Source organism: Brassica oleracea, chromosome C8 (genome assembly GCF_000695525.1).
Source record: "Brassica oleracea var. oleracea cultivar TO1000 chromosome C8, BOL, whole genome shotgun sequence".
NCBI lineage: Eukaryota > Viridiplantae > Streptophyta > Magnoliopsida > Brassicales > Brassicaceae > Brassica > Brassica oleracea.
Genome location: NC_027755.1, coordinates 36,836,982 through 36,859,009, shown reverse-complemented (window position 1 = coordinate 36,859,009; position 22,028 = coordinate 36,836,982). Strand labels below are relative to the sequence as shown.

The following is a 22,028-nucleotide window of genomic DNA, read 5'->3' as shown; positions in this document are numbered from 1 at the left end:
GTTCACCTTAGTTCCTTACTCTCTGGTTATCCCTATTCTTTTGAATGGGATGCAATGCTAGATGTGTGGGTGATTCGAGCTTTAGTTGGTATTGTACTGATAGACTCTGTGTCCTTTGGCTACATCCTTATGTCTCTTGGCTGTTTCTACTCTGCTATAGAGTGTTCGCTGCCTATTGCTTCTTGGTTTCAGATCTGTCTAACTTCTTCCAGAGTGGAATACTTAATGTTAGTTTGCAGATTTTCAGCTAGGTGGTGGTTTCAGATCTTGATTATCACCACTCTGTTGAAACCAACTTCAACTTTCCTATTACCATTGGTTTTGTATTGTTGCTGCTCATGTGTGGTACTGTCAGCCTCTAGACTGGAAGATTACTCAACAGATGATTCACTCTCTGTACTGTTCAAAGGCTCAACATCTTGGTGTCACATCTCTGCTATTCCTAGTGTTGTCGAGATACGAGGACGTCTCTGCAATGTGGATGCAGCTTGGGATGCCAAGGCTAGGAACTGCGACATTGGAGTCATCTTCTCGGGTGAGAGTACCATCACCCTACCAAACCTATGCGAGTCTCGCAATCATGTATCATCAGCACTCATGGCTGAAGCCATTGCTGTTCGTCTTGCGGTAGCTACTGTCGTCTACTCAAACGTCCGATCCCTTGCAGTTCTCTCTGATTCTCTATCACTCATCAAGCTATTGAAGAATGGTGGATCTCAGCCGGAACTTTTCGGTATCATGTTTGATATCTATCACTACTTGTCTTACTTTGATGTTATATCTTGCACTTTCATTTCTCAAAACTTTAATGGAAAGGCTGATCCAGTGGCAAAATCAGCTTTCTCTTTGGTTGTAACCATACCCTAGTTGGGGTGTAAACTCTTCTAAAGTAATGCATGCGGTTTGATCAAAAAAAAAAGAATAACTTGGGAATTTAGATAGAGACAGCCTTTCTAGATTTTAAAATAGGGATATTTGTTTTGGATATTTTTAGTTATGTAACATATATAGTTGACCGAAATAATATGCATATCGAACGTTATGTAAAAAGTGTTAGGAAACTAAAGTTTTAAGATGGTTTACTCTTATAAATCAGAAGATTATTCGTTTAGTGGCAACTCTACTGTTTTTACGTGACTGCATACAAAACATTGTTTTGTATATGCAGTAATTTAATTTATCAAAGGATAGCAGATACATTTACAATCCATGTGACTAGTTTAAAAGAAGAAAATCGATACTATTCAAAATGGATATAAATATTTTGTTCAAATATATGATCTTATAAATACCTCTACGGTGGATGACGACGATTAGAGAGTTAATTTTCTGACATAGATTAGAGAGTTAATTTGTTGACATCATGAGTGTACAAGGTTTGAGATGGGTGATCCCTCTGAACCAGAGAAGGTAGACCAATCAAACCAACTCCGAAAATTCAAGAGAGGCAGTGGACTATGGTAAGAGGACGGAATTCTAAGGGTCGTAGAGGCTGATCACCTCCTTTAGGAGGTCATCATTCTTCTCACCGTCTCCTGAGTCCTGTCTCATGATAGTGGTTGTGTGGTTGCAATATAATCATCGGCTTCAACTCTCAAGTTTCATAAGTGAAACTTTTCCCTATCTTTTTCTCATATGTTCTCTCAAAATACATATATGTTTTCTCAATTGTAAAGTTTCTATCTAACAATTGTAAACTCTTGTTACTGTTACTTTTAATTTTAATGCATCAAATTTAGTTTATAAATCAAATATGTTGGAATTTTGCTTAACTTCACTTTTTAAATATAGATATGATAAAATGCTATCATCCAAACAATAAACACATACAGTAATTACACATAATAAAAAATATTTGAGTTCTTATAAATAACTAAATCTTTTTAGAGAATAGTATTAGCATGTTCGTAAAAGACTAACATAAATTTACCAAATTATACATAATAATGTAATTAACTCTAATCAGTGATTCATAAATCTAAATTCTAAACCGTAAAATCTAATTTTAAATCATAGTTTCAAACTCTAAACTGGAAAATTTTAATATTATATAAAAAAACATATGAGAAACAGAAAATACAAAAAAAAAATTCAAATTGAATAGTATAAAGAATAACATTTATTTAAACTAAAGAAATTTAAAACTTAAATGAAAGTAATAAACCCACTTAAACAATTTTGTTATTCATTGACCTTTAAAATTTATTAGAAAGATTCAAACTCTTGCAAACTTTAAAAAGTCACCAGTATAAATACTATTCATATTTTCATTTGAACTGTCAAGTTTTAAACATCTCACAATTATACACAAATTATATTAGTCGCATTATCTCAGCACATGAACATTGGTTGATTAGAATAAACCAAAAAAAAAACATGGAAAGAGACAACGAAAAATGATAAAAAGAATAAATTTTTATCAGAGTAATTAATAATGAAAGATTTATTTTAGAATATATATCATATGAAAATATAACTAATAATAAAAGAAAGGTAAAACTGTAAAAACTTAGGATCAAAGCGTGCTTAACAAGTCATTACATGAGTGTTAGATGCTCAAAAGAAGTCTAGCGTCTATGGGGATTATTTTGGACACAAACGAGATCTAAGCATAAATGAATTATTTGTTTATTTATTATATATCTTATATTTATATTTTTGAAAATTTTGGGCTTAATTATAAAATTACTTTGATGAAATATTTAAAATTGGATTTACTAAAAAAAAAAATTAGAGAAAAATATCATCACTTATTTATAAAAAAAGTAATGGTAAAGATTATATAATTGAATTATTTGTAATTTGAAATTTACTTAGATGTTACTTGACTTAATCGATTTAAACCGATTTATAGCGATTTACACCGATTTAAAACTACCAGTTTAAACCTATTTAAATAACTTAAGTCGTATTTTAAAAATTTTGTTTTGATTATACCATAACCAATTTGCCACCTGCCTAAACCGAATTTTAGATCGATGATTTTAAGTTATTATTTACAATATCATTAGTGGGAGTATTTCTTATGGTCTTTCGTATTTAGAATAAAGAAAAATAATTCAAGGATATGAAAGAGAAGACAAAAATCTTATCATATGAGAGACTCTAATACATGTTTGAGAAATCGACGCTTCATTAATTATTTAAAATAAAAATAGAAAATAACTACATTACTAAATAATATCATCATCATTATGGATAATATTTTTAAAAATTTATAAAAACAAAATTATATTATGTTTATTTTAACGTAACAAAAATATGTTAATATTTTATTAATGTATTTTTTAGAAATTAATAATAAACCAAAATTTGAAATAATAAACTTTAGAGACTCACTATTTTATATAAACACATTAAGTTTATAAAAATATTTTAAATTTAAATTGTTATTCTATCTCAAATTATAAATGACTTAACTTTTAATGAAATTGGTATCAGTGTTTTTTTATGAATGACATATGTAAAATAAAATTTTAATAATATTTCAAGTCTCTCATATGATATATTTTCTCTTTTTATTTCTATCATTTTGTATTTTTAAATTCTCGAAAAATTGTTGAAATCCTCAATGCATGTGGTTTTAGAATTTTAGTGTGAATCAATTTTTGAAATAATCGCTGACAAAATGTTAATATACATTATATTTATATTTAAGAATTAAATATTAATATAATTTTATGTTGATAAAATTAACTAAAGGTCTATTGAACGTTCTCGGATAAAGTAGGTTAGTTTTTATATTTTCCCTTTAAAATATTTTATTTGATAAAGAAAAATATGAAAAGTAAAAGTTTTGATCTAATGTATACTCCATCCGTTTCATATTAAGTGTCATTGTAAAAAAAAAATTTCGTTTCAAAATAAGTGTCGCTTTCGACTTTCAATACAAAAATTATTAATTTTATTCAACAATTTATTTTTCTATTGGTTGAAATATGGTTAAGTGTATAGGTAGTTGTGTTTTTATGTAGAAAATATAAAAAATTAATTATTTTCTTTATCTGTGTGCACAAATCCAAGACGATACTTAAAATGAAACAGACGAATTTTTTTTTTTTTTTGACAATCACAGACGGAGTATTACATATAATAATTGGATGGAGTATTACATATAATAACTGGATAGGCAAAAAGGTAGTAACCTTTTATAAGAAGGTACTTCGGAAATGGCCGCGTATTATACTCTATAAATATAGTCGATTTAGCGCGGAAAAGATTTACAAAGAAAAAAAAGCAAACACTAAATTTGTTTTTGACCTTTTAAAAATCTTCCTCCGAGGCTCCGACCTGGTCACATCCTCGACGGCTCCACTCTTCTATCTTCTTCATCCTATAGTCTTCTTCTTGTTATTTGCCTCGCAAATTCTATAGATTCTTGTGAGAAAATCTATTTGACTTCTCGTTCTTGACTTCTTGTTATCTCTCGTCTGGTCTGGTCGGGTTTCTCTTTTGGTCTGACGGGATCGGAGCCGATGCTCAAATTGGTTGACTTGCCCGTTCTTCACAAATTCACGCTCTACCGCACTCGCACGGTACAAAATCTCTTCTACTTTCTAATCTTAGTTACGTGAATGTTACTCTTCTTGTTCGAAATTGCTGTGATCATTTTACCCTCAACTGATTTACCGATAACTGCGATTAATGCAATACTTGCCTACGTTTCATAAAGATACAATGTTTAAATTGTTTCACAAACATATTTTTGTGTTTTTATAATTATATATTATTTGATAGTAAATTATAAACTTTTAAAAATAATTGAATTTATTTGAATTACTACTAACTTAATTTTATTAAAATTGATAATTATAGAATATAATATATTTACAATAGAAATTTAATGTATTTTATTAATATGTGTACAAATGAAAAAAAAATCTATGTTTCTGGAAAGGAGAGAATATATGGTCCAATATATATATTTATAATTATTTTCCGATCCGCAAACCCTGTAAGATGGTTCGGTTTATGTTAGATGAGACTGTTTGGTTTCATATGGTTTGTACTTTGTAGTGTAAGGCATGAAGGTTAGCTTGACATATGGGTGATTGTTTGTAGTTATAGATGTTCTGGACAGCCAAAATTGAGTCTAATATCATATAAATCAATTAATCAAACTTTTTTGTATTAAAAATTTTACAGCCAAAAAATCTTTATAAAATTAAAAAATGGTTGTATATAGCTTTATTTCTAGAACAAATAGTGTTTTACAAAGCTATAGCAAAATAATTTAAAACAATAAAATCTACTGTTTAAATTTTACACCAAAAAACATAAAGTTACGGGTTATTTCAATCACCCCATAACTTAGAGTCTTCGGCTTAAAGGCCCTCTCACAAAAAAAAAAAAAACGTGGAGTTTTCGGTTGTAAGTTATTTCTGTAATAATATAAAAGATGTGAATACATTGGTTTTTTGTTCAGAACTATTACTTGATTGGGAGAGACGAGAAGAAAACCTTTTGGAGGATTCTTAAGATTGATCGGACCGATCCAAACGAGTTGAATTTATTCGAAGATCCTACAAGGTATACGCATGACGAAATCACCCAACTTAAAAAATGGATTAGTCGAGGGAACCAGAAGTATGGTGGCCTTAGAGCAGAGACAACTTGCTATGGAATCATTGGTACTGAGAGACTTTGTCTCAAAGCATTGTATTTTTTTTTCTCAGTGTGTGTGTTGTTTTGAATTTTATGGATGAGATTCTCTTGGTGCAGGGTTTGTGAAATTCTTGGGGCCTTATTACATGCTGGTCATTAAAAGAAGAAAGAAAGTGGGCGAGATCTGCGGACATACTGTTTATGGTGTAGCAGAGAGTCAAATGATCATGATTCCATATCCTTCCAGGAAAACGATAGATGCTGATTCTTCAGCCGAGCGAAAGTATTTAAACGATAATTCTTGTAACGGTTATGTTATCCATATGCAAATATTCTTGTGTAAACTAACTTAGCAAAACACATATCTGACATGTTCTTTATTGAATTAGATAAGCTTCCAACCTAAAACCAGTTCATAAAGTGAATTGGCTCCATCTTATTTAAAATCCTTTCCAGTTTCCGATATGAGACTTTTATCCTTAATATTCCCATTTGTATTACAGGTACAAGAAGCTCCTAAACATGGTGGATCTTAGCAAAGACTTCTACTTCAGCTACACATATCACCTCATGTATAGCCTCCAAAAGAACATATGCAACACTGAGAGAGGAAAAATTCACGACGAAACCATGTTCGTGTGGAATGAATATTTAACGCACGGAATCAGAAGGAACCTCCGGAATACCGTATGGACAGTTGCACTGGTATATGGATTCTTTCAACAGGTAACTTGTTTATTCTAAAGAGTTCCCAAAACTTTGCTAGTTCAACAAGACCTAATCTCTACTTTTCCTTTGCTTTATACAGACTAAATGTTTTGTGTCTGATGAACAATTTATACTGACTGTCATTGCTCGTCGTTCACGCCATTATGCTGGTACAAGGTACTTCTGCATCTTGATACCATTACTTTACGTTCTTATTCTTCTTCTCATATCTGCTTCCGTCTCATGGACTAGTAGCTCTCCCTCTCAAAGACAGGGGCTAGTCTTTGATATGCCTTTATATCTGAACTAGAACAATCACTGCCTCCTCTATCTGTTAATGTGCAGATATTTAAGGCGTGGTGTAAATGAGGAAGGCAGCGTAGCCAACGAGGTTGAGACAGAGCAGATTGTTACCAAAGAGGTTCCAGAGGGTCAGAAAATTCCAATGACATCAGTCGTGCAGATGCGAGGCTCCATTCCCCTATTTTGGTCACAGAAACCATCTGTGTTCAACCCACAACCCAACATAATATGTAAGCACCAAATGCATACCAACGAGAAGTTGGCCTAATGGTTAGAACTCTAGTAGATTTTTTTAACATTTCGACCAAAAAAAAAAGAGAAAAACTCTAGTAGATTTCTAAGAGCTCATATGTTCAAGTTCCGTTAGGACGAGTCTCCTCTTCAATGGCATGTGCCTGTGTTAGGATATGTACGAACCTCCTAGTCATTCAGAAAAAAAATGATCCTCAGTTCTGACTCTCTTAACGCTTCTGTTTCTCTTTTTTTACTTGTCACAGTGAACAACAAGGACCGGAATTACGTGGCTACTAAACTCCACTTTGAGAATCTGAAACAGAGATATGGAAAGCTTATAATCATCCTGAATCTTTTAAAAGTGGACTTTCCTAGACAAGTCAAATTTTATACACTGCATTTGGTTTGTGGAAGATTAAGTGTGTATCTATGCTATTTGTGATACCAGGCAGGAAAGCATCGGGAAAACATCTTACGGGAAGAGTTTGAAAAGGCAATCTTGTTTATCAACGGAGGCACCAGGAGGGAGAACCATTTAAAGGCAAACCATTTTGATCTAAATGAACACTACAAAAGGTGCTGCATTTTTGAACTTATTATAAGCACAAGTTGGTGGATTGTTTTTACCAGTCTTACCTCCTAAAACTTTTACACCTTTTTCCTTGATTTTTTTTTGCAGTGGAGCTGATCGTGCATTCAAGCTCTTGTGTGCCGATGGGAAGGAAGCATTGGAATCAATTAACTTATTTTTCGGTGAGGTTCCTTCAGGCATAGGAGCTGATCGCGTAATTAACGACACATTTTTCAAGTAAGCTTGGTATGTTAGGGAAGTTAAAATGGAACGATAAACCCATCTCACTTAGAACTCACCCATTCAAATTTTGAAACTGCATAAATCCAGTTAGTTTTAAGATGTATTAGGGTTATCTGTGAAAATTTAGATGTAACCACTAGAACCGTATAAATCCATTTAAAGTTATAGTTGATTTTTTTATTTTATGATTTAGTTATATTTTTTTGGTCAAAAATTATATTTATGATGTAAAATTATTTAGGATAAAATTTATAACTTTTTGAATTTAAAATATATCTGAAGAGTGTTTTTCAAATAAAATAATTTAAGAAAATTTTGTCTAAAATATTTTGAAAAATCGAAAAAAATAAAAACTTTTTGAAAAGACAAACCGGAAAACTAAATTTTTGAAACAGGAGCTGTGTATTCACTGCGTCTATCTTTTTTTTTTTTTTTTTAACGACATTCACTACGTCTATCTAATACCTAATTCTACTTGTATTGCACGTTTGTTGGTAAGTCCTAATACTAATGCTACCATTCTCCAGTAGCCCTATTCTGAATCAAGATGAAGAGGCAACTAGCTCAGAACAAGAAGCTTTGAAGGCATATATATTCATGCGTCAAACTGGGGTCTTTAGGTCAAACTGCATAGACTGCTTGGATCGTACTAATGTTGCTCAGTTCGCCCATGGATTGGTAGCTCTTGCTCGTCAGCTGCAGAAATTGGGTATCAGAGGACCTCCTATCGTCGATAAGAACAATCCTTTGGCAAAGAAATTGATGGAAGTTTATGAAAATATGGGTGATGCAATTGCAATGCAGTATGCTGGCTCAGACGCACACATCAAGGTGATTTGCTTTCCAACACTTTTTTCTTCTACGCTTGAGATGGATCGTTGAACTATGAGTAACAACTTTTAAAAAAATAATGGTTTAACAGATGTTCAGTGCTCTTAGAGGTGATTGGAACATAATAAAGAAGAACCGTGATAAGATCATAGCTTTGCGTCGCCACTTATACAACACCTTTCAGGACAGCGAAAAGCAGAACGCCATAAATGTGTAAGCCTGGTTTTGAAACTTTCCATCTATTTTTCTTATAAAATGGCTACGTGTTTGTTTAGTCTATGGATTATTTCTTTTGACAGGTTCTTGGGGGAATTCAAGCCTCAGTTGGGGAAGCCAGCCTTGTGGGAGTTGCGCTCTGACCAGCGAAACACTATGAGAAATAGTTCTAACTTGAATATCAATAATTTGAGGTTCCTAATTTTGTTGACTAACCTGAAACTCTCTACCAGAATGTACAAGTTGATATATTTTCAAATGCTAAGATTATATTCCATTACACAATATAAACTACAGGCCAAATCATTCAAGATCCTTTTCCGATAACCTCATCTTGGAGAGTTTGGATCCGAAGGAGCTGGTACAAGAAAATCATCAGCCTTCACGTGCAGGGTTAAATAGTGGCTGGGAAACCACTTCAAATGGTGGCTGGGAAACCACTTCAGAAGTTGGATTCTGTGAAGCAGAACCATCTTCTTCAAGGTGGTTCATCAGAGTTTTCTTTAACTTGTTGTAAACACTAATTGTTACTCCTTTCTGATTCTTCTTCCTCTTTGATAACATATACAGAGTCCACTCAGTTATTCGCGATGAAGATAATTTGAGAGGAATAGGATCAAGGCAGATGTTTCTAGAGGTTGGCTCTACGTCTGATTCTCACGGGCTCGAAGATGCACCTGGTCTTTCACACTCATACAATGCTACATTCATTACGGCAGAGGAAATGTTTGAACGTTGCAGGTAAAAATCATTGTTCATCCTTATACATCCTTACTAAATAGCATTCTTATATATTACCCTATCATAAGAAGGGGCACATTGGAAGCCCATTTATTATATGAAGACATTTGTTCTAAGTAAGTTGAGATACATATATACAAGTTTGGTGAATTAATAATTAAATGTTTCTTGCAGCTCCACGTCGTCAGACTTAATTATTGAGGTATATTTCTTCATTACCATATCAGTCTTAAGTATTGAAGTTACCTTTTTTTTTCTTTTTTTTTTTGGTAATCATGTTAAAGTATTGAAGTTACTTGTAACTTCCAAGTTGTCAGTTTTGGCAAACAAAGACACTGACTCGGTGGGGTTTTCCCATCTTTATTAGGTTCCTTCAGGTCCAATTTCCATCTTTAAGGGCGTCTCAGATGATTTCGCTCAGTGGGTGGAAGAAGGAAGAGCATTGTAAAGGGTGTGGAGATAAAACTGTGCTATGCTGAGGAAGTAAACGTTGGTTACTTGGCAGGTACTGCAGGGTTGGATAGACATGTTTACATGAAGCATACAATAATAGCCGCATCTTTTTTAAATACCGACTCAGCTTTGTAAAAGGTCATCGTTTGTTTGTTTTTTTTTTTTTTTTTTTAAAAGGTCCTCGTTTGTTGTTTCTCTTTTTTTTTCCTACCAAAATTGATTTATATCTTTGATTTTTGTTTTTGTTATATAGAAAGGGTGTGGTTTGTTTAGTTTTATAGTCATTTGTTGCTGCCCAATGCTCAAAAAAGTGTGTGATAAGAAAACGTTGGAAGAAATAGAATATCCATCTCCATTGGAGGGATTTACAACGTAGAGTATCTCACAAACAAATAGTTGTATTTAGGTGAATGAGTATCCGGTTTAGAATAGTTATCGGTCTTTCTCATGCCAATCCGATTGTGTTGAACCGACTTACTAACTTTGCGTTCAAATTAGTTGGAAGAGCCTAGCATAGGCCTTGATTAGCAGATCATTAGTATAAATATTATACTTTACATTATCCAATCAACATTAATTATTAATAAAATCATATAAAAAAGCATTTACTATGTTAATGCCAATGTTCTCGTATGAAATTTCGGTAGAGCATTTGCATTTATAATTGATAAAATTAAGAAAATATATAATTAATTAAAGTATTTTATTTAGTATTATCATAAAATTATTTTTATATCCAGAAAATAAAATTTACATTTTAAAATAAATTTACAATAAATTAAATATATATATATATATCATATTTAAAATATAAACAATTTAATAAGAGTATATATTTTATGTAGCATACTGATTCTATTGCTTCTTCGGTGAATCAAACCAGTACAGTAGCACGTCTAAATCGGCCATTACCATTTATTGCTGTCGAACAATGAAAAACATATATACCTCGTGATGAATTTATAAAATTGAAAATTGTTTCGTCTTTGATTATAAATTTCCTAATAATTGGGTTTTTCAGTTTTGTCAATGCTAATGATTATGGAATGAATCAAGGTTTACATGATGTGATGCCAGTCTTTGTTTTTTATTTTTTTCTGCAGCCAAAGTCATTTTTATTCCAAAAATAAAGCAACTCGTTTAAATATTGACTTTTTGTTTTCATTTTTAAGTCTTCGTTAATTAGTCCAACAATAATACCAGCTGGCATGGTTAGAGACGATACGAGCCGGGTCTGTAGATATTCATCTGAAACATTTAAATGAAGCTCCCACTTTTTTTTTTGTAAACTGAGTTTATGAAGCTCCCACTTTATAGGAGACAAGGAGTTATATTAGAAGAATATTATTATATATATGTATGATGTGTATTTTTGGTAAAAGCCTACATATATTAATTGCCAAACTAAAAAAAATGGATAAAGAATTTGTTTATGAAAATATAAAACATTGAATAAATTATATATTGTTATGGTTTTAAAATAAACAAATAGTATCCTGTGAAGTTAGGATTTTTATTTTGAATAGGACCCATAAAATTGTAGGGGAGGTTCTGGTTCTAGAAAGGCGTCTCTAGATGTTAAAGAAGGCATTGCGAAGCTATCACATCGGTCGGACATCATATAACATGACGTAACTTTTTTAAAAATGAACGGAACTTATATATTGATATCATCTTCAGTTCTAGTAACCAAGAAAAAAGTTTTTGCTGTACGTCTCATTTATATTACAACTAGGTAATTTTCCGTGCATGACATATAAATATTCACGTTGTAAAAAAAAGACATATAAATATTCACAAATTAATATATTACTATTATTAACATTCTTATTCTAATGTTAATTATTTTGTAATTTAGATGTATGATTTATTTAAGTAATATTATATTATTTTAGTTTGACATGTAATTTGGATTTATAATATCTAATAAATTTGGTTATTACTTAGAGATATCGAATTGTATTTATTTCTTCAAGTTTAACTATAGTATTTTGGCCCTAGTATTTTTTTTTGTGCTGAGATAGATTCATATTTTGATTAATTTTGTTCTTTTTTGGGAATCAGACTTTTGATTTTGGGCATGAAATTTAGATTATTTAAGTTACTAATTTGTGGATTATATTGAATTATACATAATTCTTTAAATCGAACCACAATTAGTCTTGATTCTAGTTAAACTAAATTTGATTAGTTTTATTTCATGCATTAGTTTAGTTCTTCATCTTAAATGTGTATACATACTTTCATAAATTCTTTTGTAAAATTGATATCTGTGGGTTTGTACAAATAGTAGAACAAATTGAAATGATGGTAAGTATGAATTTTTATAAATGAACATTACCGATAAAATTTTGAAAACTTATGAACGGATATCAATAAAATTTTAAGTAACTTTATACTTTAGATGTACAAAATATAAATTAAAAATATTCTAAATAATCTTAACCATGGAAACTCATATTGGTTTATATAAATATACAAAATTAAAAAAAAAAACAATTAAGCCTTAAAGAATTTTTAGTGATATATTAGGTTTGATTAAAGTTTATAGTGTTTTTTTCTAAATTTAGTTTGAAAAATATTGTATATAAAATTTCAATCAAGATTAAAATTTAACAAAAATATATTATGCAAAAATGAATAAACATCTTAATAGTAGCATATATCAAACATGTGTTTCATAAATGATATAAATAAGATATTTTATTAATTTTAAAATATATATATATATATATATATATATATATGCTGTTTAGTATTATGTTTTATAGATATGGTTATTTTTAGCATCAAAACTGTTTTTTGTGAACTTTCCTTTTTATGAAATCACACTATATATAAAATATATTTTCATAAAAAAAAATTTTTATTTATAATTTTTTCGTTTTTATATGAATTTTTACTTTTTATTATATATGTTATTAGGAAAAATATAAAAAGGAAACTAAGATTAAAATTTGAATTGGCATATATTATTAAATAATAATATTTTGATTCATTTAGGGTGCCTCTGTAATTAAACATCATGAGAATTAACGTGATCGCAATACGTAAGAAACTGATTTATTAAATAATATTATAGAAATTCTAAATACAGATTTTACAAAAGGAAAGAGTTATTTTGATGAAAATATGTTATGCATTTTTATTCAAACTGATATTCAGTTTTACTTGAGCAAAATAATTTTTGGTGTAGTTTATACTTTGCAAAAAAAAAGTGTAAAGCAGTTTTTTATTGTCAAGTGTTGCTAATTTTTTTATAGTTAGATTTCTGTACGGTAGTAAAATTCCAGTTGATACAAATTAGAACCAGAAAGTTATTAAGAATTTACATTAAAAATACAAACTGAAGTTAATTTTCATATATGCATTATCTAATATAAATATCATGTATTTTTTGTAATTTTAAGTGCATGTGAGAATAAGAGTTAACCATAGTAGAAACCAGAAAGCGCAATAAAATACTAACAAAATTTATAGGTCTTTTCGGATCATGTTTATTATAATCGTTCATCTACTAAACTATGTTGAATTTTTTAACCATAAACCACTTGAATTTTTCTTCTAACTATATTTAGTACCCCATTATAGTAATTTTGTAATTTATTTCCAAGGTCATCGTTAACAAATACTATTTGGAAACAATTTTACTTCTCACGCAAGTAAATTGATGAATATACAGATATATATAGAATTTAATTTATAAACCTTTGTATGAATGGATTGTTTACATTTAGCTAAGTCGTGTGGTCTGTCGTATTAAAAAAAAAAGACAGAAAGACTAATCTCGTATATAATCTATCTTATACGTAACACATGTCCATCACTAAGAGGGCTTTGGTTATTCTAACAAACAGACGGGGTCGGCCATTGCGTGTTCAGTTTGTGTTTTGATAGAAAATAATATTTAGTTAAAAAAGGAGTATAGTTAATCAGATCCGAAACATCAAACCGTTTGTAATATGCATTTTCAGTTCTTTATGCTACCAAAAACCATCACTAAACTGAAGTTATGGTGGGTGTTTTGCTTAGTCTGAGAATTACATCGTCCATGGTTAAATTCTACATTTTTCAACTGAAAATAATATTTAGATTAAGTTACAAAAAAATAATAATAATATTTAGATTTTAATGTAATTGTTTTTTTTAACGCTGGATAATTATTCAGCGTTAAAATAAATGTAATTGTTTTATTTATTCAGTTTCATAAAGTTAATATTTCATAAATCAAAATAATTCCGACGATATCTACTTATCTACATATCTACATGTCCGTAAAATGTACATTTACTTTTAAGATTAGCCAGCCATATACACCGATTGGGTTATCGACACCAATCTATCATCTATAAACTTGTTTATTCTAATTATTTAGAACTAACTGAATTTTAATGCAGGCTGGAAAAAATTAATAAACATTTATAGACAAAGAATAGTATCATTTGCAGAAAAATTAATCTTTGTAAATCATATTTTATGGATGATATGTGGACCCAATCTTCCTCCATGTGTTTAGCGTGCACCTCGACATTCCATCGTTAAAAATAATGCGAAGATACATTATTTGAGATCAATTATTCTACAATCTTTAATCCTGTTAAATATAGTTTCATCGTGATCTCATTATTTACTAAACAATATAATAATAATACTTTGGAAATTTAGCTTACATATACATTCTCAAACTGGCCAACTAAACAGAAAAATAAAAGGATAGAGCGTTTCCAGATTTTAAAATGACAAAGAAAAAGATAATAAAAGTAGGGACACTTTCTTCTTTAACCAAAAAAAAAGTCAACAATAACAAACAAATACTTAGAATATTGTATGTATAATTTATATTAATGACTATTGCATTTTCATGACACACAGTTAATTTTTTTATTTAAATTTATTTCCTCCTTGATTATATTTACTTCTAGTTTCATAATTAATAGTTAAATAAATTTATGACTTATATTAATTGAAACATAGTTTTAATACAATATGGTTAAAATTTTAAAACAAATATAAAACAAATATATACTTTCTAAAAAGATATGTAATATTTGATAAAATTCTATTGTTCTATATGAAACACATAATCTTTCTATTTTATATAAATCATAAATTTGTTCTATTATATATTGTTTTGATATATAGCCACATAATGGTCATGATGTAGTTTATATTATACTAATTTAAAAGAGAAATTTCATGTTTATCACTTTCATGGTACTACTTTTCATCTTTACCACCATTAAGGGAACATTTTTCAAAAATATCATTTTTCATTAAGTGGCAAAGACTCTTATACATTTGTTATCTATATATATAATAAATTATTATTTAAAAAAAAATTATGTTTTCGAATTATACTTTTTCAAATTAGAATTTTTTTATAATTTTTTTTTGATTTTTTTCAAATTTTTTTTAGAAATTTTTTTTCAAAATTTCTTTTTGAAAATCGAAAATTATGTTTTAAAAAATTTAAGTATTTATTTATATATTTATTAGAATTCTAAATTTCACGTTCCAAAAATCCTACCCCACCTCTCAACTTTAAACTCTATGTCTAAATTAGTTAGCCATAAGAATATAAGTGTCTTTTACCTTTCATTAAAAAATGAAGGTAAAAGTAATTAATATAAACATGAAAAATAGTACTATGAATGTAGTATTTATAGCAATTTTCCTAATCTAATTGCGTCGGATAGAACCTAAAAAGCCATATCTCGTCCATATCTGCAAAAGATATTGGGAATTCCCCGCTACAAATTTTATATACTATCTATAATGTATTACATAATAGGTAGTATAGTACAATTTGTAACGTCAGGACTCAGGAGTGCTTTCTTATATCATTTTCTATGATTATCTTTTATTGCATCCATCACATTACTTGAATCTCATGCAACATATACAATGTTTACCTCGCTGATCACCAATTATTATATTAACAATTTCTAATAGTATATATTGCAGTCTATATATTGAAATAATAGTCAGAGTAACACGCGTACAGTTTCAGTGGCGGGGCCAGAATTTTTTTGTACTGGGGTAAAAAAAAAATCAAAAGCATAATGTATAAATGACCAAAGAAATTATAAATGTATTACTCCAAAAAAAATTAGAAATGTACTCGACACTCACTCATAGCTTAAAACTTTTTTTTTTAAGTTTGTTTATTTTTAATGTTTCTATATTAAACTAACATTAACAATGTTTAAAATTACAAAATATGTTTAGTGATTTACTAAAGTTTTGTAATTATAGAAAAATAAGATTAAAACTAATATAAATCCAAAGTTTTAAAAATAAAAATATATTAGTTGTAATTAAATTTTGTCTTTAATGTTTTGTAATTATTTTTCTGGGGTCAAATTTATTTTTTTAATGGGGTCAATAAAAAAATTATACAAATTTTATCTAAAATTTTTTTGTACAAAAAAGAAGTGGGGTCAGCTGACCCCCCACCCACTAAGCTGCCTCCGCCCCTGGTAGCATGAAAACTCTGTTTTTTACTTCGCTTGATATAAACAAATTCAGCGTAAGAAAAAGACGGAAATAAAAATATTTTAGGTTACTAGCAAACGGAGTAAGTATTTTGGCAAGTGATAAAAATCTGTTATATATATAAATTTTTTTGACCCCAGTCAAAAAACAATTTTGGCTCGCCTCCGCCTCCGCCTCCGCCACTGATCTCCATTGAAGTGGTGTGTACTGTGTAGCCACCCCAGTACGAGGTAAGTAATATGTTGAAGATGTTGTGCTGCACTGGCCCCCCCCCCCCACCCACTAAGCTGCCTCCGCCCCCTGTACAGTTTTATATTTTTATCTAGTTTTATGATATTTGTAAATTTAACATACGTTAAATATTGTATAGAATGGTGAAATCATTTTAACTGAAGAACATATATGTATAATGTATAACAGACATTAAAATTCAATGGACTATTTTATTTTCTGTAATTATGTATTAATTTTGGTATTTTACGTATTCTATGTTTTATTGATCACCAATACCGTACATCATCACATTAGAGGTATATGCAAAGGTTAAAAATCGTTATTTTGTTTGACAAAATAACATAGCTTCTAAGTCAAATCTTTACGTGTAATTTGTTAAAAATTTCACCAAAATAGTTATTTTACTAATTCACTCAAAAAGTAACAGTTCTGATCTCATTTTTACTACAAACTGTGTTTAGGTAAAAAAAGGTAGTAACCTTTTAGAACAAGCTACTTCGAAAAAACGCTATAAATATACAGTCGATTTAGCGCCGAAAAGATTAACGAAAAAAACTAAATTAGTTTTTTACCTGATTTTTTTTTAAACAAGTCGTCTCTTCTCTCTTCCTCCCCGACCTGGTCACTCTTTTATCTAATAGTCTTCCTTCGTCGTCGTTATCAAATTCCGAGATTCTTCTGAGAATCTCGTTTTGATCTTGACGATCAATTTCTCTGTATCGACCGGTTCGAAATCGGGGTCAAACCGGATCCGAGCATTCTCCAGGTTCGGAATTTTCAAAATTAATTTGGTCTGATGGGATCGGAGCCTCGGGATGAGCCGAGGCGCAAACTGGTTGACTTGCCCTTTCTTCACAAATTCAAGCTCTACAGCACTCACACGGTACACCATCTCATCCACTTTCTTTCATACATGTGAAATTGCGTTGATACATTATTTTTCCGGTTTGCATTTCGGATTCCGTAAGATGTTCCGGTTTATGTTTGATGAGACTGTTTGGTTTCATATAATGTATATAGTCTTTCGTTGTTACTTGTTAGTTATTTCTGTTATAGTTATATAATATTTCAACTCTGTTTTGCTTTATGGCTTCAAGATCACTACCGATCTTTTTGGTTTGATGTAGAATTATTACCTGATTGGAAGAGACGAGAACAAGACCTTTTGGAGGATTCTCAAGATTGATCGAACCGACCCAACAGAGTTGAATCTGTTCGAGGATCCTACAAGGTATACGCATGACGAAATCGTCCAACTTAAAAAATGGATTAGTCGAGGGAACCAGAAGTTTGGTGGCCTTAAAGCAGAGACTACTTGCTATGGAATCATCGGTACTAAGCCTTGTCTTTGTGTTTCTTTGTCGTTTAGTGGAGATCAATGTTAATACTCTGTGTGCAGGGTTTGTGAGATTCTTGGGGCCTTACTACATGCTGGTGATTAAAAGAAGAAAGAAAGTGGGCGAGATCTGCGGCCATGCTGTTTATGGTATAGCAGAGACTGAACAGATCATGATCCCATATCCTTCCCCTGAGACAAGAGTGGCTAATTCTTTAGCCGAGAGAAGGTATTTAATTGATCGTTCTTGTAACGGTTTTGTTTATTCATATGAGAAAAAAAAAAAACTATATTGTGTGAACTTAATTAACAGAACACACTTGCTTGTATCTATAGGTACAAGAATCTCCTAAAAATGGTGGATGTTAGAACAAACTTCTACTTCAGCTACACATATCACCTCATGTATACGCTCCAGACGAACGTATGCAACACTGAGAGTGGAGAGATTCATGACGAAACCATGTTCGTGTGGAATGAATATTTAACACATGGGATCAGAAGGATCCTCCAGAATACCGTATGGACAGTTTCACTTGTATACGGATTCTTTCAACAGGTAAAGCCTATATGAATGGTTTATTCTAGAGATTTCCCAAAACTTTGCTAGCTCAAGTGACCTAATATATCTACTATTCATTTGCTCTGTACAGACTAAGTGTTCAGTATCTGATGAAGAGTTTGTATTCACTGTCATTGCTCGGCGTTCACGCCATTATGCTGGTACAAGGTACTTCAACATCATGATTTAATTGCGTCTTCTTCTGGACTAGTAGCTCTCTAAGATATATGTATTATGTCTCACGGACTAGTAGTCTTTGATATGCCTTTAAATATTAGCTAGAACAACATCGCCTCCTCTCTTTGTTAATGTGCAGATATTTAAGGCGTGGTATAAATGACGCAGGCAACGTAGCCAATGAGGTTGAGATAGAGCAGATTGTTACCAAAGAGGTTCCAGAGGGTCAGAAAGTCCCAATGACATCAGTTGTGCAGATGCGAGGCTCCATACCGCTATTTTGGTCACAGGAGACATCTGTGTTCACCCCACAACCCGACATAATATGTAAGCAACCATATGACATTGTTAGAAAAGGATCCTTCCTCATCTTAACGCTTCTTTTCGTCACTTTTACTTTTCACAGTGAACAATAAGGACGTGAAACACGTGGCCACTCGACGCCATTTTGAGAATCTGAAACAGAGATATGGAAGGCTGATAATCATCCTGAATCTTCTAAAGGTAGGACAATTCAAGTCTTTATACTAATGTTTGGAATATTTAGTAACTTTGTTATTTTGTGATATCTCAGACAGGAAAGCATAGAGAGAGCATCTTACGAGCAGAGTTTGGAAAGGCAATCTCGTCTATCAACAAAGGCACCACGAGGGAGAACCATTTAAAGGCAATCCATTTTGATCTGAACAAACACTACAAAAGGTGCTGCTTCATTTATGCAACTATACATCAAGCATATATTACTAGCTTGGTTTAATAAGTCTCACCTTTTAAAATTTCACCCCTTGAATTTTGCAGTGGAGCTGATGGTGCATTTGAGCATTTGTGTAACTACGGGAAGAGAGCATTGGAATTAATTAACTTGTTTTTCTGTGAAGCTCCTTTAGGTGTAGGAGCTGAAGCTGTAATTAACGACTCATTTTTCAAGTAAGTTTTGTATGCATATATATGTCCTTCAAATGAAGTCTATCTATGATTGTATTTGCACATTTGTTGGTGAGTTCTAATACAATGCTACCATGCTCCAGTAACCCTATTATGAATGAGGATGAAGAGGAAACTAGTCCAGAAGAAGAAGCTTTGAAGGCAGATATATTTTCGCTTCAAAATGGGGTCTTGAGGTCAAACTGCATAGACTGCTTGGATCGTACCAATGTTGCTCAGTACGCCCATGGATTGGTAGCTCTTGCTCAACAGCTGCATCTATTAGGTATCACTGGACCTCCTATCGTCGACAAAAACAATCCCCTGGCAAAGAAATTGATGGAAGCTTACGAAAAAATGGGTGATGCAATTGCAATGCAGTATGCTGGCTCGGATGCACACATCAAGGTGATTTATTTTCCAACAGGTTTTTCTTCAAGGCTTGAGATGGATCACTGAACTATGTGTAACAACTTTAGAAATATTATGGTTCAACAGATGTTTAGTGCTCTGAGAGGTGACTGGAACATGATGATGAAGCACCGTGATATGATTACAGCTGTGCGTCGCCACTACAACAACGCTTATATGGACAGTGAGAAGCAGAATGCCATCAATATGTAAGCTTCATTTTAGAAACTTTTTTTTTAAAGTGTTTTCTTTACTCTAAAGATTTACTTCTCTTGACAGGTTCTTGGGGCAATCTGGGCCTCAATTGGGGAGGCCAGCCCTATGGGAGTTGCGGTCTGACCAGCACAACACTGGAAACCTAGATATAGAAAACCTGAGGTAACTAAACCAGTAGTCCAAGTAAACTTTTACCATAATTTAAAAGTTGACATAGACTAAGTTATCTTCTAATTTTCAATATGAACTTCAGGCCAAGAATTTCGAGATCCTTTTCTGATAACCTCCTCTTGGAGGGTTTGGATATTGAGGAGCTGATAAACGAAAATCCTCAGCCTTCACGTGAAGGATTAAACGGTGGCTGGGAAACTAATTCAGAAGTTGGATTCTTTGAGCCAGAACCAGCTTCTCCAAGGTTGTTCATCAAAGTCTCTTTAACTTGTTGCAAGCATTGGTTGTTATTCCTTTCTGATTCTTCTTCATCTTTGATAACCATCTTCAGCGTCCACTTTGAAGATCATTTGAGAGGAACAGGATCCAAACAGATGTTTCCAGACAGTGGCTCTACGTCTGATTCTCAAGGGCTGGATGATGTACCTGGCTTTTCACACTCGTACAATGCTAAGTTCACCACCGCAGATGAAATGTTTGAACGTTGCAGGTACAAATTATCATTGATACTAGCATTCTGATATATTACCCTAAGGGCACTATGAAAACCCATTTACAATATTCAGACATTAACTTTGTTCTAAGTAAGTTGAGATATATATATACAAGTTTGGTGAATTAATGTTCTAAATGTTTCTTGTAGCTCCATGTCGTCAGATAACATGTTCAGCGACATAGCCGAGTCCTTCACTTCTACAACTGGCACGGACCATTTTGAGGTATTTTCCTTCTATCATCATATCAGTCTTAACTACTCAAGTTCATGTAAAGCTTTTGCAAACAAAGACACTGACGCTGGTCGATTTTTCCCATCTTTATAGTTTCTTCCAGGTCCGAGTCAAACAGAAGGTGAATATGTTTTAGTACCTGGCTTCTCAAATGAGTTCTATCACTGGGTGCAACACGGAAGAGCATTTTCAAGGGTGTGGAGATGAAACTGTGGTATGCAGCGGAAGGTAACGCTGGTTACTTGGCACATACGGAAGGGTTGGGCGGGCATGATAACGTGAAGCACACGATAACAGCCACATCTTTGTAAATACCCGACTCAGCTTTGTAAAGATCCTCCCCGTTTGTTGTTTCTCCTTTTTTTTTTCCTACCAAAATTGATTTCTATCTTCTTTTCTTTATCACCCACAAACTTTGAATTTTGTTTGTTTTAATTCTTGGAATATAGAGAGGGTTTGGTTTGGTAAATTTTGTAGTCGTTTGTTGTGGCCCAATGCTCAATAAAGTGTGTGATTAGAAGAAGTTGTAAGTAAGAGCATCTACATATCCATTGGATGGGTTTTCAACATAAAGCATCTCAAAAAAACCAAAAAATAATTTATTTGCCTTCGCATATTTAGGTGAATGAGCATCCAGTTTAGAAAAGTTATTGGTCTTTTTCATGTCGACCCAATTCTGTTGAACCGGATTGGTCACTGTTATTGTGATTTAACAATGGATCAAATCAATCTTTGAGTAGTATAAATCGAAATTAGGATTGATGTATTTTTCTATATTAATTGTGTGTGACTCAGTTTTTTTATTGCATCAAACATGGACGTTGTAATTAAATAGGTTGTCTCTTCTTACAAGCCATGTTTCACGAGGAA

The 22,028-nt window shown here is 31.6% G+C and overlaps 3 protein-coding genes across 4 annotated transcripts in view; all 3 read left to right on the top strand.

Moving 5' to 3' along the window:
* The window catches only part of LOC106307244, a gene marked incomplete in the record, with an annotated part of 1,527 nt that extends 632 nt beyond the window's left edge, over positions 1-895 (top strand). Inside the window, 1 exon segment of the mRNA XM_013744145.1 lies at positions 1-895. Within this exon segment, the coding sequence (XP_013599599.1) occupies positions 1-867 (867 nt within the window).
* A 3,362-nt stretch (positions 896-4,257) lies between these two features.
* Positions 4,258-10,036, top strand: LOC106307243 (phosphoinositide phosphatase SAC5-like). 2 transcript variants are annotated; one of them, XM_013744144.1, is made up of 16 exons: positions 4,258-4,535; positions 5,426-5,630; positions 5,722-5,887; positions 6,108-6,330; positions 6,413-6,489; positions 6,658-6,845; positions 7,113-7,210; positions 7,298-7,425; positions 7,529-7,657; positions 8,194-8,494; positions 8,586-8,707; positions 8,794-8,904; positions 9,008-9,193; positions 9,281-9,451; positions 9,626-9,653; positions 9,819-10,036. In XM_013744144.1, exons 1-16 carry the CDS (start codon positions 4,476-4,478, stop codon positions 9,897-9,899), a joined length of 2,274 nt encoding a protein of 757 aa, XP_013599598.1. In that variant the 5' UTR covers positions 4,258-4,475; the 3' UTR covers positions 9,900-10,036. The 2 variants fall into 2 exon arrangements, with proteins under 2 accessions (XP_013599598.1, XP_013599597.1); XM_013744143.1 differs by having other exon boundaries at positions 8,191-8,494.
* A 7,170-nt stretch (positions 10,037-17,206) lies between these two features.
* LOC106308251 (phosphoinositide phosphatase SAC5-like) lies at positions 17,207-21,663 on the top strand. Its single transcript, XM_013745396.1, has 16 exons — positions 17,207-17,516; positions 17,761-17,965; positions 18,033-18,198; positions 18,306-18,528; positions 18,623-18,699; positions 18,848-19,035; positions 19,115-19,212; positions 19,283-19,410; positions 19,507-19,635; positions 19,737-20,040; positions 20,131-20,252; positions 20,323-20,421; positions 20,513-20,674; positions 20,762-20,920; positions 21,074-21,149; positions 21,252-21,663. Exons 1-16 carry the CDS (start codon positions 17,430-17,432, stop codon positions 21,363-21,365), a joined length of 2,337 nt encoding a protein of 778 aa, XP_013600850.1. The 5' UTR covers positions 17,207-17,429; the 3' UTR covers positions 21,366-21,663.
* The last annotated feature ends 365 nt before the right edge of the window (positions 21,664-22,028 follow it).

What these genes read in the sequence shown, in the direction of transcription:
- LOC106307243 (XM_013744143.1), top strand. Translation starts at nt 4,476, where the DNA reads ATGCTCAAATTGGTTGACTTGCCCGTTCTTCACAAATTCACGCTCTAC. An exon ending in TTGAATATCAATAATTTGAG is followed by an intron (nt 8,905 to 9,007) that starts GTTCCTAATTTT and finishes TATAAACTACAG; the next exon opens with GCCAAATCATTCAAGATCCT. An exon ending in GCAGAACCATCTTCTTCAAG is followed by an intron (nt 9,194 to 9,280) that starts GTGGTTCATCAG and finishes TAACATATACAG; the next exon opens with AGTCCACTCAGTTATTCGCG.
- LOC106308251 (XM_013745396.1), top strand. Translation starts at nt 17,430, where the DNA reads ATGGGATCGGAGCCTCGGGATGAGCCGAGGCGCAAACTGGTTGACTTG. An exon ending in ATTAACGACTCATTTTTCAA is followed by an intron (nt 19,636 to 19,736) that starts GTAAGTTTTGTA and finishes ACCATGCTCCAG; the next exon opens with TAACCCTATTATGAATGAGG. An exon ending in CTAGATATAGAAAACCTGAG is followed by an intron (nt 20,422 to 20,512) that starts GTAACTAAACCA and finishes TATGAACTTCAG; the next exon opens with GCCAAGAATTTCGAGATCCT.